At 38.3% G+C, this 15033-nt stretch overlaps 1 protein-coding gene across 13 annotated transcripts in view; it reads left to right on the forward strand.

The window, feature by feature from the left end:
* Window positions 1–15033, forward strand: part of GK (glycerol kinase) — an 81967-nt gene that overhangs the window by 37425 nt on the left and 29509 nt on the right. For 10 of the 13 annotated variants that reach the window (XM_010358168.2, XM_030933715.1, XM_030933716.1 and 7 more), the window contains 7 exons: window positions 2790–2866; window positions 6095–6232; window positions 7927–8036; window positions 8502–8568; window positions 9598–9615; window positions 11668–11703; window positions 12098–12165. In XM_010358168.2, coding sequence (XP_010356470.1) covers window positions 2790–2866; window positions 6095–6232; window positions 7927–8036; window positions 8502–8568; window positions 9598–9615; window positions 11668–11703; window positions 12098–12165 — 514 coding nt within the window. The remainder of the gene's footprint in view (window positions 1–2789; window positions 2867–6094; window positions 6233–7926; window positions 8037–8501; window positions 8569–9597; window positions 9616–11667; window positions 11704–12097; window positions 12166–15033) is intronic. The other 3 variants (XM_030933717.1, XM_010358166.2, XM_010358169.2) reach the window with 1 other exon arrangement.

The following is a 15033-nucleotide window of genomic DNA, read 5'->3' on the forward strand; positions in this document are numbered from 1 at the left end:
CCTGGATTTTTTTTTTTTTTTTTTTTTTTTTTTTGTGTTGAGACGGAGTCTCGCTGTGTCGCCCAGGCTGGAGTGCAGTGGCGCGATCTGGGCTCACTGCAAGCTCCGCCTCCCGGGTTCCCGCCATTCTCCCGCCTCAGCCTCCGAGTAGCTGGGACTACAGGCGCCCGCCACCGCGCCCGGCTAGTTTTTTGTATTTTTAGTAGAGACGGGGTTTCACCGTGTTAGCCAGGATGGTCTCGATCTCCTGACCTGGTGATCCACCCGCCTCGGCCTCCCAAAGTGCTGGGATTACAGGCTTGAGCCACCGCGCCCGGCCGGGCCTGGATTTTAAGGTTTTCCAGGTAGTCATGGTATGCTTTAGAGGAAATAACCACTGCTATGAAGTCTAGCAGTGTTTCTCAAAATGGGGCACCTATTTAAAATTCAGATTTCTGGGCCTCATTCCCAGAACTCCTATCCTAGAGTTTATGGGGATGGAGCCCATCTTTAAGCTCCCTTGTGAATGTTATATCCATTAAAATATGAAAAAACACTGGTCTAGAATATTTTAAGTCATTAACCAAAAAAGCCTAGAGTAGTGGCTTTCAAATGTATTTGTTCATGCCCCTTGGTAAGAATTGCATTTTACATAATGATTCGGCAAATCCACATGACTAAAACAAAAGTTTCACAAATCAATATTTATCTTACCCAGTGCAGTGAACTCTGATATTTTCCATTCTAATTCATCCTATTTCAATTTTTAAAGTAGGTAATCAAAACTCACTAAATTCATTTTTAAACTCATAGCTCACTATAGTTTGAAACACTGAGTATTGAGATGTGCTTGTTAATTCTACCTATCATAGATTTAAAACTTTTCTAATTCTTCTATTTTTTCTAGTTATTTCTGTAAGCCAATAACACCTGTTAGGATTGCTTACCTGTAAGGAAGGTCCACGTTTGTCACAGTCATGCAGTACTGCCACTGTGTAAAAGTAGACTGCCCTTGTTCCCTGGACATGGGAGATCTTGCCACCTCCATGATGATGTCACTAATGGCTTGTATCAATCACAGTCTAAATAATAGAAAATTCTATTTCAACTAAATGAAATTTAAAGCAGGGGGCAGTTCTTTTGCTCATGGAAGCAGCAGTCCAAGGGTAGCTAAGTTCAGGTACTGTTTGATTCCAGACTCAGACAGTATCACCTGCATCCCCCTCAAGCTTGCCTTTTCTGGGATGGCTCCTGATGTGGCATATTCAACTCTCCCTTCATGAGGGCAGCAGGCCCAAGTCACACACTGCCAAGGTCAACTGAGAAGAGAGACTCTTACAGACTGAGCACAAATCTTTTTGACCACATGTTATCTCCTGATCCAGTCACTGGGATCCAGACCCATTCCTGAAGCTGGGAGTAAGATCAAATCTCAGGCACACTACATGGCTGAGGATGAGGGCGGACCGATTTCCTAAAAAGAATTTGAAATACCTCTCCCCAACAGATGCAGGAGGAGTAGATACTGGGCAGCAAATGCAGACGTTATCTATTATAGGCCATCTATTTTCATGGTCTTTCTCTTTTCCCTCCTGTTTTCTTGGTTGTGATGAGTCTTTTCTTGCTGCTTTTCCCACCTACAGAAACCAGTATCTTGTCCTGAAGTCCCCAGTTTAAATCTTGTGGGAAGTAGCCATTGTCAAAATGAAGTGCAGGGCCCTCCAGGGAAATGACAGCATAAGTAATTAGAAAGAATTGATTAAAATTTACTACAGGAAATAACTGCTTTTTAATGAAGAGAATGGAGTAATATAGAAGAGTTAACCAAACTACACAGTGATTGCTAGCATTCAAATATGTGGTAGTGGGCAAGCTTATATAGTCTTCCCTGGAGTCCTTTAAATAGACTATGAGACTGAGTCTTTTCAGGAGGTATCTGAGCAGTCAGTGTCCTAAAACTATCAAATGACCACAAATAGATTAAAAGTTATCAAAGTTTAAGTACAAAACTTAAATCTGGCAAATAAAATTCAGATGATTCTATTGGCTGCCTTTCACAATTACTTTACGTACTATTTAAAGTTTCCTCTTCCTCAAGCCTACTATCATGAAGCAAAACAGAAATCCTTTCCACCAGGGGGTTAGAAAGTAGGTAATAGCTACTTAGTAAAGATAATGTTGATCCATTAAAATGGAGATTTTTTTTTCTATAGTCCAGCAGAGAGAAAGAATGGTGCCTTTAAAAGTATTCTAACGATTCCGGGTCTAGCATACTTGGAAAGATTTCAGTGTAAATAAGCATTTTATATATAACAGACGGAATCTTTTGTTTCCTCAATAATAGAATCAAGTTCTTTACTTTGTCTTTGTCACAAATTGCTCCCTAGTTTGTTAAGATGCACACTTTATATATGGTATGATGATCCTGGGTTTTGCATTTTGTGCTACCAACTAGCCTGCCTAGCTTTTAGATATTCTCTGGCCTCATGTGTGCTTAGAAAATCTATATTCCAAATATTTTTTGTAGTTTTGTTCTATAAAAATAATATAAAATAAGCACTCTAAGGTTTGTATTATTCTTCTAACTTGGTCTGTAATTTTGCATAAAAGCTTTAAATCCTCTCATAAATTTATTTTTATCTAACAATATGCCCATTCATTTCTAATTTTCTAATTTCTATCTCTTGAAAGCTATAGCATTTTAATTCCTTATAGAAACTAATCAATCTTTTATCCTTGATGGTGATTTCAGTAAGTTCTTATTTTTTAAATGAAGTTTTTCATGTATATTATTTTATTTTGGTCTATAGTGTGGCTTGATCTAAGAACCCAGTCTACTGTTGAGAGTCTTAGTAAAAGAATTCCAGGAAATAATAATTTTGTCAAGGTAAGAATTTCTTCAAAAGTATACTACAAGAATGTTTCTTTTTTAAAAAAAAGTTTGCAGATTTCACTAGAAAGAAGCATCTTATGGTACAATAGTTATTTGATACAATTTATAGAATCTTTTTCCCGGATAATTGAGGCCAACTCAAGTCTTTACCTTCCTATCTTTCTTGCTCTGTGGTGGATTGGAACAATAATACCACAAAATCGACAGGCTGGAGGAGATTATAATGTGTCCCAGTGGCTTAAGTCATAACAGTCATAACTTCCCTAGGGGTGCTTTCTTTTTTTTTTTTTTTTTTTTTTTTTGAGACGGAGTTGCACTCTTGTTGCCCAAGCTGGAGTGCAATGGCGTAATCTCGGCTCACCGCAACCTCCACCTCCTGGGTTCAAGCAATTCTCCTGCCTCAGCCTCCCGAGTAGCTGGGACTACAGGCGCATGCCACCACGCCCAGCTAATTTTTTGTATTTTTAGTAGAGATGTGGTTTCACTGTGTTAGCCAGGATGGTCTCGATCTCCTGACCTCCTGATCTGCCTGCCTCGGCCTCCCAAAGTGCTGGGGGCGGGGTGCTTTCTATAATTGAACTATGCTTTCCAAATCTATCCCTGTTGTTTTCTACTGCCCATCAAAGAATGTTCTGGCTGTTTTTGAGTTTTTAAGCATCTGGATTCAGGGAGAGAGAGAAAGTAGAAGACGCTCTAGCTCTTTATTGAACCCCTCTTCCACTTTGTTCATATGAAGAAGGCTAATAAAACTGCCTAATTTTCAGTCCTTATATAGATCCCTCTTCACATAAAGGAAGGGAGAGTGAATTTTTAAAATAGGCAAGGAATTTTTTTTGGCAAGGTCAAGGCCAAGTTCTTCTAGCATCTAAAAGGAAGTTCCCTTTTTCTGTTTTTGTTTTTTGTGTTTTTGTTGTTGTTTATCCCCTTTTTATTTGTCAGTTGGATGCTTGTGTCATTTTCTTCTAAAACTACTGTTGAAATCCCATTAATTGCAGTAATCTGACCATTCCTTCCCCCCACAATAACTTAATAAATCATTTTCTATTCTGTTCCCTTCATCACCCTGCCCAACCCTCATCCTCACTTCCAGGTGCACTCTGCTTCAAGGGATGCATGTTTTTCTCTCCGATGTCATTTTAGGCAACTTTTACACTTTCTACCCCCATCATGAAAATAAGATATTGGCCGGGCGCCGAGGCTCACGCCTGTAATCCCAGCACTTTGGGAGGCCGAGGCGGGCGGATCACAAGGTCAGGAGATCGAGACCACGGTGAAACCCCCTCTCTACTAAAAATACAAAAGATTGGCCGCGCGCGGTGGCGGGCGCCTGTGGTCCCAGCTGCTCCGGAGGCTGAGGCAGGAGAATGGTGTGAACCCGGGAGGCGGAGCTTGCAGTGAGCTGAGATCTGGCCACTGCACTCCAGCTTGGGCGACAGAGCGAGACTCCGTCTTAAAAAAAAAAAAAAAGAAAGAAAATAAGATATTATGTATTACCTTGCTATTGACTTTGTGAGATCTTCCCAGGTCGTCTTTTGGGATGACCCTTGGTCCTTCAAATTAAATAATATTTCCATAAATTATCTCCTTCCTTTTTTTTTTTTTTTTTTTTTTTTTGAGATAGAGTCTCACTCTGTCATCCAGGCTGGAGTGTAGTGGCACAATCTCTGGTCACTGCAACCTCCACCTCCTGGGTTCAAATGATTCTCCTGCCTAAGCCTCTGCTGTAGCTGAGATTACAGGCATGCACCACCAAGCCCGGCTAATTTTTTTTTCTATTTGTTAGTGGAGACGGGGTTTCACTGTCTTGGCCAGGCTGGCCTTGAACTCCTGACCTCAGGTGATCTGCCCGCCTCAGCCTCCCAAAGTGCTGGGATTACAGACGTGAGCCACTGTGCCTGGTCTCTTTTCATTATTTTTGTACATTGATTATTATTATTTTTTTAAAGAAAGCTAGAAAACCTTGAGTTAAGATTTTTAATTTACAGGTTGCATTAAAGTATTAAATATTTTGGTTTGAGTTTTCTAACAAAACCATACTTGTATGAGATCGGAGGGGAAAAGTTAACACTCTCTGTAGTTAAGTGATAAATGAGAATAGGGATGGGGAGGGGAAACATAGTTGCATTATTTTTGTGTATGTATTTTCTTAACTAGTTAACTTTAATCAGACTTTATATATGCATTTAGTGTTTAATATACTAACCACAAATGAGTTGGGTTTGACCCGTTCTCAAGGAAGATTGGTAAGCACATGTGTGTTTCGTTTTTACCCATTAACCTTTCTTCGGTTCATATTACCTCTGTTTAATATATTTGCTAAATTTAGGCAACTGCTGTTTTATATAGAGTAATTCTGTGTTGTTTTATTTATTTTTTATTTATTTTTTTTGAGACAGAATCTCGCTCTGTCATCCAGGCTCGAGTGCAGTGGCATGATCTTGGCTCACTGCAATCTCTGCCTCCCAGGTTCAATTGATTCTCTTGTCTCACCTTCCCAAGTAGCTGAGATTACAGGTGTGCACTACCATGCCCAGCTAATTTTTATATTTTTAGTAGAGACGGGGTTTCACCATGTTGGCCAGGTTGGTTTTGAACTCCTGACCTCAAGTGATCCACCCCCCTCAGCCTCCCAAAGTGTTGGGATTACAGGCATGAACCACCACACCTGGCCCTGTGTTGCTTTGATTTGGCATGTCTTTGAGCTCTACTTTAGTGTCTACTAATTTCAAGTTATGTTATTTGAACATGTGTGTGTATATATGTAAAATATATTATTAAGTCTTATTGTTTTAAAAGTTTTCTGGTTATGATCATTAGTTTATGATTTGGTATACTCTCTGATTTTTAATAGTTTAAATACCATTTTTATGGAATATAAAATAAACAGCATAGTTTTGGGGTAGGTTATACATACAATACTAATTTATTGCAAAAATCAACATCTACATTGTCACTATCTAATTACAGGATGTTGTGTCATTTAATTTTTTCTTTACCTTGCTACATGGATGCCCTTTGAACTGTAAACATGTCACCCTAATCTTTTTTCATGAACATGCTTTCCTGTGCCATGAGACAGGAAAAGTATTTTTATTCATAATACTATGGGATTGCCTTTAGGGTCTTTGAATATTTTGTGATTTGTTGAGTTCTTTGGTTTGGTGGTTTTGTTTTAAACTGTTACACATTTCATTTGCTAACTGAACTTCACAACTGTTTTAGTCCAAGACAGGCCTTCCACTTAGCACTTACTTCAGTGCAGTGAAACTTCGCTGGCTCCTTGACAATGTGAGAAAAGTTCAAAAGGCCGTTGAAGAAAAACGAGCTCTTTTTGGGACTATTGATTCCTGGCTTATTTGGGTATGTTTAAATATAATGGATATATGGAGAATTTTTTCAGAAATGTTTCTAGACTGCCTTGCCTATTGTTTTCTACTAGCAGGTCAGACTTTTTAATTAGCAGCATTATGAAGAAAAACCACTCAAGAAACAGCAGGAGAACATTTCAGCTTCCATTCGAGAAGGATTTTTGCCTACTTCCTCTTTATTTTTTCTTGTTTTATTTCCGTGAAAATGAAGGATAATTACCAAAACTGTATCTCATATCTATTATCTTTAGGATGAGTAATTTAGGTACCCTTTCTCTATTGTTTGTTATATACTCCTTTCCCACTAGCCATGTCTTAGACAAAATAACTCTTTAGCAGGATAAAATACTTAGAGTACTTTTATGTTTTGCTTTCAACATTACACAACTGTCTCTTGTATAATCAAGCCATAATATGAAACTAAATCATAGTGGAAATTTCTATTTAGAATCTCTTTGCCTAAACTGAACATGCAGCAATCATCAACCTATGGCCAATCTTGTTTCTACTATACTCACATATTCTTTCTCCCCACAGATAATTTTAAAACAAATGCCAGACATTTCATTTTATTTGTAAATATTTCAGTATGTAATGATCTTTTTCAACATTCAAGGAACGTCAAGGAAATATTGTCCCCACTCTCACTTGCCAGATCCACAGAGCAGGTCTTTCAGAACCCGTATCAGAAAGAGGCACATTCTTCACCTCTCCATGTGCTTGGCCAGGGCAGAATGTGCTTTGTGTTCATGGCCAGCCATTTTCACGTGTGTCAGTCACAGTCGAATGAGTACCTTTGACAATTGCATCGAACCAGAGTAAGGCAAGATGTGGAAACTGTGAGCTGCAGGAGACTCAAGGGAGCACATTTTGGCTATATCCCACCGGATGCTGTTTATCAACCTTTGTTCCTTTCCTACCTCTTATTGCTTCCATGTAAAGGAAGGCAGCAGTGCCTCCAGTTCAGGCATGTGGGTATACCTGAGAAAGAAAGTTTAAAACTCTCCTTTCAAGATATATGCTTAGGTGAGTGTAGACAGCATAATGCGAATTGTTTAAACAACAACAGCAACAACAACAACAACAAAAACAAAGAGATAACAACAACACAGGATTCTCTAATAATCCTTATGAGGCAGATATTTCAATTTATTTCATCTTGCCAAATTTAATAAGACTCTGAGTTTTCTAAACATAATAGGATGAAAACAAAACTGATTTTTTATTTATCCATCAAGTAACTGGAATTGTGCTGATAAGCTGGCCACTAGCCACATTTGGCTATTGAGCACTTGAAACATGATCAAATTGAGGTTTGCTGTAAGCATGAAATATACACCAGATTTCAGAGACTTAGTACAGAAAAAAGAAGGTAAAATGTCTCAATATTTACACTGATTATATGTTGAAATGATATTTTGGATATATTGGGTTAAATAAAATATACAGTATTAAGATTAATTCTACCTGTTTCTTGTATACTTTCAACATAGCTACTAGAAAATCTAAAATTACATATGTGGCTCACATTTTATTTCTATTGGACACCGCTGTAAACTAGAAAACTAGATAAATGTAATGTTCCATTGTTCTACTTTATATGCTCTGCTGATTATGACCCTTAACAATATGTAAATTAAATTGCAAATAAGTACAAATTTAACCTGTCTTTTTTATTCTGTCTAGAGTTTGACAGGAGGAGTCAATGGAGGTGTCCACTGTACAGATGTAACAAATGCAAGTAGGACTATGCTTTTCAACATTCATTCTTTGGAATGGGATAAACAGCTCTGCGAGTGAGTTCTGCTTTGTTCTAAATATAGTTTTCCCAATACACTACCTATTTATAATCGAAATCTTACTATTTTCAGATGTCAGTGGAGCACCAAAATTTAACTGTTGATATTTTAACTACAATATGCAAATCTATGTTGTGTGTTTTTTAAAGAGAGACTATTATTGCATATATAATAAACAGGCCAAATTAATTATCCTTCATGGAAGATTAGGTTCCTTTATAAAAGTACTTTGGTTTCTGTGTGCTTTCTAATTTTTATTGATTGACTTGCATAAAGTTAGAATGTTAAATATCTAAGAATACAACTATGTTCTGTTGGCTTATGTATTTATTACTATCTAACTCCATGCTCAAAAACATCCATTTCTAATTGTTATTTACACTTTCTGCATTTAAATACATACACATGTTTCTATATGTCTATTTAAAGCAGTGTTAAATGCCCAATCTTATTGTTTTTCAGATTTTTTGGAATTCCAATGGAAATTCTTCCAAATGTCCGGAGTTCTTCAGAGATCTATGGCCTAATGGTAAAAAAAAAAAAAAAACAACAACAACAACAACAACAAAGAAGTAAAAACCTAATAATTAAAGTTTTTTTTATTAGAAAACACCTTTACTATTTGTAATTCAAAGGTCAACTGTGTTATATTTTGTAACTTAAAAACTTTAAAGCCCTTCTTATCAATGGATTTACATTTATAAACTTTAATTGGTTTTTCTTTGAGTATTATTATTTTAAAAGAATTAATGGGATACTCTAACTTTAGATGTTGGCATGAGCCAATTTATTCTTTGAATCCAAATAACTGTTTAGTAGTTGTGGTGTCTGCTTTTAATTTAGCAGAGAGACTCTGCATATTTAGTAGTGTTCTTTTTCCCGTTGTATCTTTTTTTAATGGCCAAACTATGTTATATATTAGAATATTTGTCTGCCTGAGCAAAATTTAGCAAAGAAACTGAAAGCAAAGAGTCTGTTTCTGATTTGGGATTGCTAATTAAACTAGTTTCTGTAATGGACATTTTTACTTTTGATTTAATTGAAATTCAGTAAAGACATAGCTTCAGCAGAAAGTGTGCATTAAGAGTCTGTGGTTAAACATCAGGAATGAAAACCTCTAGGAGGATTTGCACTGGTGTTTGAGCACAAAAATCTGGAATTTATGATAATACTCAGGAATAAGTACGATAAATTACAAAAAGTATTGCTTAGACATTTGGTGAAAGATAAGAGAAACTTCACTTACAAAGTTAATATAGATGAACACTAAGTGCTCTGGATAAAGCTTGAGCAAGAATTTTTCACTGTTTCATTTACAATAAAGCTTTTTAAGGCAACACAGAATTTCTTAAGGGAGCATAGTCACTGCTTATCTACAGTAAAAGGGCTTTGATCATTTCATAGCTGTCTGCAAACTGACTTGGGTCAAGGAAAAGAAACGATGCTTGAGAAATAGTTTCAGAGGATGGTTAGAAAAAAAACGTTGAACTGGCCTAGTTTTCTCTTGCATTTAAAATATTATGCTTCTATCCTTCTTTTTCCCCCTTGCTGACTGTAGAAAATCTCTCATAGCCTGGTGAGTAGGTTGCCCACCAATTATGTACCCGTTCATTTGGAAAAGATACAGTGCACTTCCATTTATTTTTAGACAAGCAGAAGTCCATTTACTAAACATATATATCTAGAATTTCCATGACCTTCCAAATTATTATAAGCTCTAGTCAGATTTTAATTTTAAAAAACCTTAATCCTGTTTGTTTTTAAAGAGTAATGTTCTAAAATAAAAGACTAAGGTAGTTTCCTGGAATGAGAGATTCTGATATTCTCATAAAGTACAACTGTGATGTACTTTGGGCTTTACCATAATAGGGCAATTAGATATAGTTTGAAATGTCTATTTTAAATGATATATTGACCACCTTTCCAGATCAGTTAGTTGGAAATGCACTGTTACTTTTTCTGCATGCTTCATCAAGGATGCTCCAGGAGGAGCATCAGAGGTCCCTCCCTATGAAGAAAAAAGAACACTTTACATGCCTGAACACACATAGTAGATCCTGTTGATAGTTTGTTAATTTTGAAAGTATAAGCAAAGTACAAAGCAAAGCAAAACAAGAAAGTATAAGCAAAGACTTCTTGTAATATTTAAATATATCAAGATATATAGCCTCTAGGTTTCCTATAGATTCACTTTAAGCCTTTTATGAAATTTACCCTTTACTTAATATCCAGGTTCAGATTTTCAAAGAATATATACAGTAAATAAAAATAGCAGGTTTTGAATTAACTGGAAAACATGAAAGAAATAAAATGATACCAGCTATCTAGAGGACGTTTTCTGTTTTGTAAAGGGTTTCTACATATATCCTATTATTTCTTCCTTATCGTAGCTATGTGAGGTGGATTCTATTCTTGCCCTCACTTTAATAGATGGGATATCTAAAGCTCCCAGAGCCTGGGAGATTTGCTCATACATGGCAGACCAAGGAGTCAGGTCCAAAGCTTTAGTTTGGTGCTCATCCTAGTACATCACTCCTACTTCAGGGATTATATATATATATATATATATATATATATATATATATATATATTTTTTTTTTTTTTGAGACGGAGGCTCACTCTGTCGCCCAGACTGGAGTGCAATGGCACAATCTTGGCTCACTGCAACCTCTGCCTCCCGGGTTCAAGTGATTCTCCCACCTCAGCCTCTTGAGTAGCTGGGATTACAGGCACCTGCCAGTATGCATGGCTAATTTTGGTATTTTTGTGGAGATGGGGTTTTACCATGTTGGCCAGGCTGGTCTTGAACTCCTGACCTCAGATGATCCTCCCACCTGGGCCTCCCAAAGTGCTGGGATTACAGGCATGAGGCACAGTGCCCGGCCAGGGATCCTATTTCTTAGTTCTCCTAATTCCTTAATATCATTAAATATTGCCTTAAGTTAGTGTGTCTTTTTTTAAAATTAAGGTTGTAAAGTCTACAATCAGCCACTTAAATCTCATTTTTCTTCCTAGAATGCTGGCCATCATGATCAAAATAAAAACCAGTATTTGTGACATAAATTAACTGTTGCTTATCTAAATTTGAAGAAAGATGTTTGCTATGAACAAATAATATCCAATACCTGAACACTCTTGTGTTTAGAGCAGCTTGAGTAGAAAGAAAAGTTGCTAAAATATGGCCTTGCAAAATAAATATGTTTCATACTGGTTTGATAGCTATTGTAAGAATATATTAGTCATTTCTTAATAATGGCAATAATAGCAAAGCACTAATGAACTTGAGCAACCACGTAGCCCAATCTCCATTGTGTAGAGAAATAATGTGATGTATTGAGAGGTTTCAGCAGCCTGCTAGTGGATTAATACTAACTAACTAACCAAGAGTAGAGCCCTCGTTTACTGGCTCCCCGTCTAACGTTTTATGTTCAGTGCCACATCTCTTCCTGTCATTCTAGGAATACTTGTACTATCTGTCTCTGTATCATTCATTTAGTTGACATGCTTTCTTTGTCTTGTCTGCCCACATCCTCTGGCACATTGCTACTTGTGTTCACTCTTATTGCAGTTATGTTAGTAGAGCCAAAATTTTGTGACTATTCATAATCCTTTTTTTAAATTTTATTAGAAAGCTGGGGCCTTGGAAGGTGTGCCAATATCTGGGGTAAGTTTCATCACCAAGTATCTTCCCATCCCTACCCTTTTCCATGTCAAGGCTTTCCTCCTCTTAGTTCATCAGTCTGCCCCTTTTTAAACTAGGGAACACAAGTGAAAGTCACAAAATTGGCTAATTCTTGTTCGTATGTGACATACTGTAGGCCACTGAGAATCTTTTGAATAAATTAATTTTAACTCTCCCTTCCCATACCTATTCTCTTATATATTAACAAATGGTATTACCAAATGGGGAAAATAGCCAAATGGAGAAAATGCAAAGATATGTAGTCAGTTCATTCTTTGATAAATAAAAAATGAAAAATAAATCCTATGGCTCTTCAAAAAAGGAAATTAATACTATTGTACTAGTCAGTGTTCTTTATTGTCATTTGTACTTTCAGTGTTTAGGGGACCAGTCTGCTGCATTGGTGGGACAAATGTGCTTCCAGATTGGACAAGCCAAAAATACGTGAGTTTAAGAAACAGACTTAAAAACCAGTGCTGTTTTGTTATTTCTACTTGGTGCTTTGAATAAGGAATACGGATCTTATAAAGACCTTAATTTGGCCGGGCGCGGTGGCTCAAGCCTGTAATCCCAGCACTTTGGGAGGCCGAGACGGGTGGATCACGAGGTCAGGAGATCGAGACCATCCTGGCGAACACGGTGAAACCCCGTCTCTACTAAAATATACAAAAAACTAGCCGGGCGAGGTGGCGGGCGCCTGTAGTCCCAGCTACTCGGGAGGCTGAGGCAGGAGAATGGCATGAACCTGGGAGGCGGAGCTTGCAGTGAGCTGAGATCCGGCCACTGCGCTCCAGCTGGGCGACAGAGCGAGACTCCGTCTCAAAAAAAAAAAAAAAAAAAAGACCTTAATTTGTAGGCTGGGCACGGTGGCTCACGCCTGTAATCCCAACACTTTGGGTGGCCAAGGCAGGTGGATCACCTGATGTCGGGAGTTCAAGACCAGCCTGACCAACATGGAGAAACCCCGTCTCTACTAAAAGTACAAAATTAGCCAGGCGTGGTGGCACATGCCTGTAATCCCAGCTACTCAGGAGGCTGAGGCAGGAGAATCGCTTGAACTCGGGAGGTGGAGGTTGCAGTGAGCCGAGATCGCACCATCGTACTTCAGCCTGGGCAACAAGAGCGAAACTCCGTCTCAAAAAAAAAAAATAAATAAATAAAAATAAATAAATAATATTACCTTCAAATAAGTATAGTGATTGGTGGAACAGAAAGAAAGTGCCAGATTCAGACTCAGAAGGCGTGGCCTAAAGTGCTGGGATTACAGGCGTGAGCCACCGCTCCCGGCCAACGTAATCTTTTAAATATTAAAAAAGCTACCTGCTGGCCGGGCGCGGTGGCTCAAGCCTGTAATCCCAGCACTTTGGGAGGCCGAGACGGGCGGATTACGAGGTCAGGAGATCGAGACCATCCTGGCTAACACGGTGAAACCCCGTCTCTACTAAAAAATACAAAAAACTAGCCGGGCGAGGTGGCAGGCGCCTATAGTCCCAGCTACTCGGGAGGCTGAGGCAGGAGAATGGCGTAAACCCGGGAGGCGGAGCTTGCAGTGAGCTGAGGTCTGGCCACTGCACTCCAGCCTGGGTGACAGAGCGAGACTCCGTCTCAAAAAAAAAAAAAAAAAGCTACCTGCCAAGTATATGTATTCATGAACAAAAATGAATACGCCTCAAAAGCTGAAATGATAGTGACAATTATAACACAAGCTCAGCCAATGGCTATTGTGTTATCTATAATGTTTCATGTGCTTTAAACACATGATATCATTTAATCCACATATAGATCCTATTATTCCCATTTTATACATCAGGAAACTGAGAATTAAAGAAAATAATTTATGCAACAGCACACAACTAGTAAGTGGGAGATGTAATATTTGCACCCAGATCCATCTCATTCCTTAGCCAGGGTTCTTAACCTGTGTACTATACTACCTCCTGTATGGAAAAGATTTCTATACAACTGGCAAGGGGCTACATTTAATTGTTCTCTTCTTGAGGATTTCCTGATTATCTCATCGATTTTAACTTCAGTGGTTAAGTTCTTCCTTTGTGAATAATGGAATGTGTAACATTTCTAGATTAAACGTTCTTGTAATCTAGCAGGGTCAGCGGTTCTCATGCAAGAGTGTGACATTATTTGTGGGAGAATTTTTTTTTTTTTTTTTTTTTTGGGACGGAGTCTCGCTCTGTCGCCCAGGTTGGAGTGCAGTGGCGCGATCTCGGCTCACTGCAAGCTCCGCCTCCCGGGTTTACGCCATTCTCCTGCCTCAGCCTCCCGAGTAGCTGAGACTGCAGGTGCCCGCCACCACGCCTGGCTAGTTTTTTGTATTTTTTTAGTAGAGACGGGGTTTCACCGTGTTAGCCAGGATGGTCTCGATCTCCTGACCTTGTGATCCGCCCGTCTCGGCCTCCCAAAGTGCTGGGATTACAGGCTTGAGCCACCGCACCTGGCCTGTGTGAGAATTTTTTGAGGAGGAGGGATGTGGGAATTCTTTGCAGATCATGGTAATCTGAGGTTACATGACCAAGAGAATTTGAGTCAGCCTGAGTCTGGAAACATTCTTGGAATCTGGGTTCCAGGCAGCTGAATCAAGAGTCAAGAGAAATAACGTAGAAAACTAGGTCATTTTTCTCTTTCTTTCCTCCTCTGCCAGCAACACTATTGCTAGTAAATCAAATGTTATCTATATTTTAGGTGCCTAGCACAGTACAATCAGCCCTCTGTATCTGCAGGTTCCATATCTGTGGATTAAAAATATTCAGGAAAAAAACCCATAAAAAGTAAAAATACAACAGAAAAATACAAATTTTAAAATACAGTATAACAACTATTTACACAGCATTTACATTGTGTTAGGTATTATAAATAATCTGGAAATGATTTAAAATATACAGGAGAAGGATGTATGTAGGTTACATGCAAATATGACACAATTTTATCCACAGTACTTGAACATCCTTGGATTTTAGTATGTGTTGGGGCAGTAGGGGACCCTGGAACCAATCAGTGCCCTCTGCCCCAGATACCAAGGGATGACTGTATGTAGCATATGGTAGGTACCCAATACAGTAGCCTGCTTTTCCTCCTCTCTCTACTGCCCTCCCCACTAGCATTATCAGCCAAGTCCTTAAGTGATGAATTTAAGTTAGGGAGGACTTGTTTAAGTACCTCTGCAGCTACTACAGATTAGAAGAGGGAAATAACAAATTATAAGATCTTTGATCTCATATTTATCTCCCTGAGGGAAAAGAACACAAATATGCAGTTAATCGTGTATAAATCAGAACTTATGTGCCATGAGAAACTTTG

This window comes from Rhinopithecus roxellana, chromosome 7, assembly GCF_007565055.1.
Source record: "Rhinopithecus roxellana isolate Shanxi Qingling chromosome 7, ASM756505v1, whole genome shotgun sequence".
NCBI lineage: Eukaryota > Metazoa > Chordata > Mammalia > Primates > Cercopithecidae > Rhinopithecus > Rhinopithecus roxellana.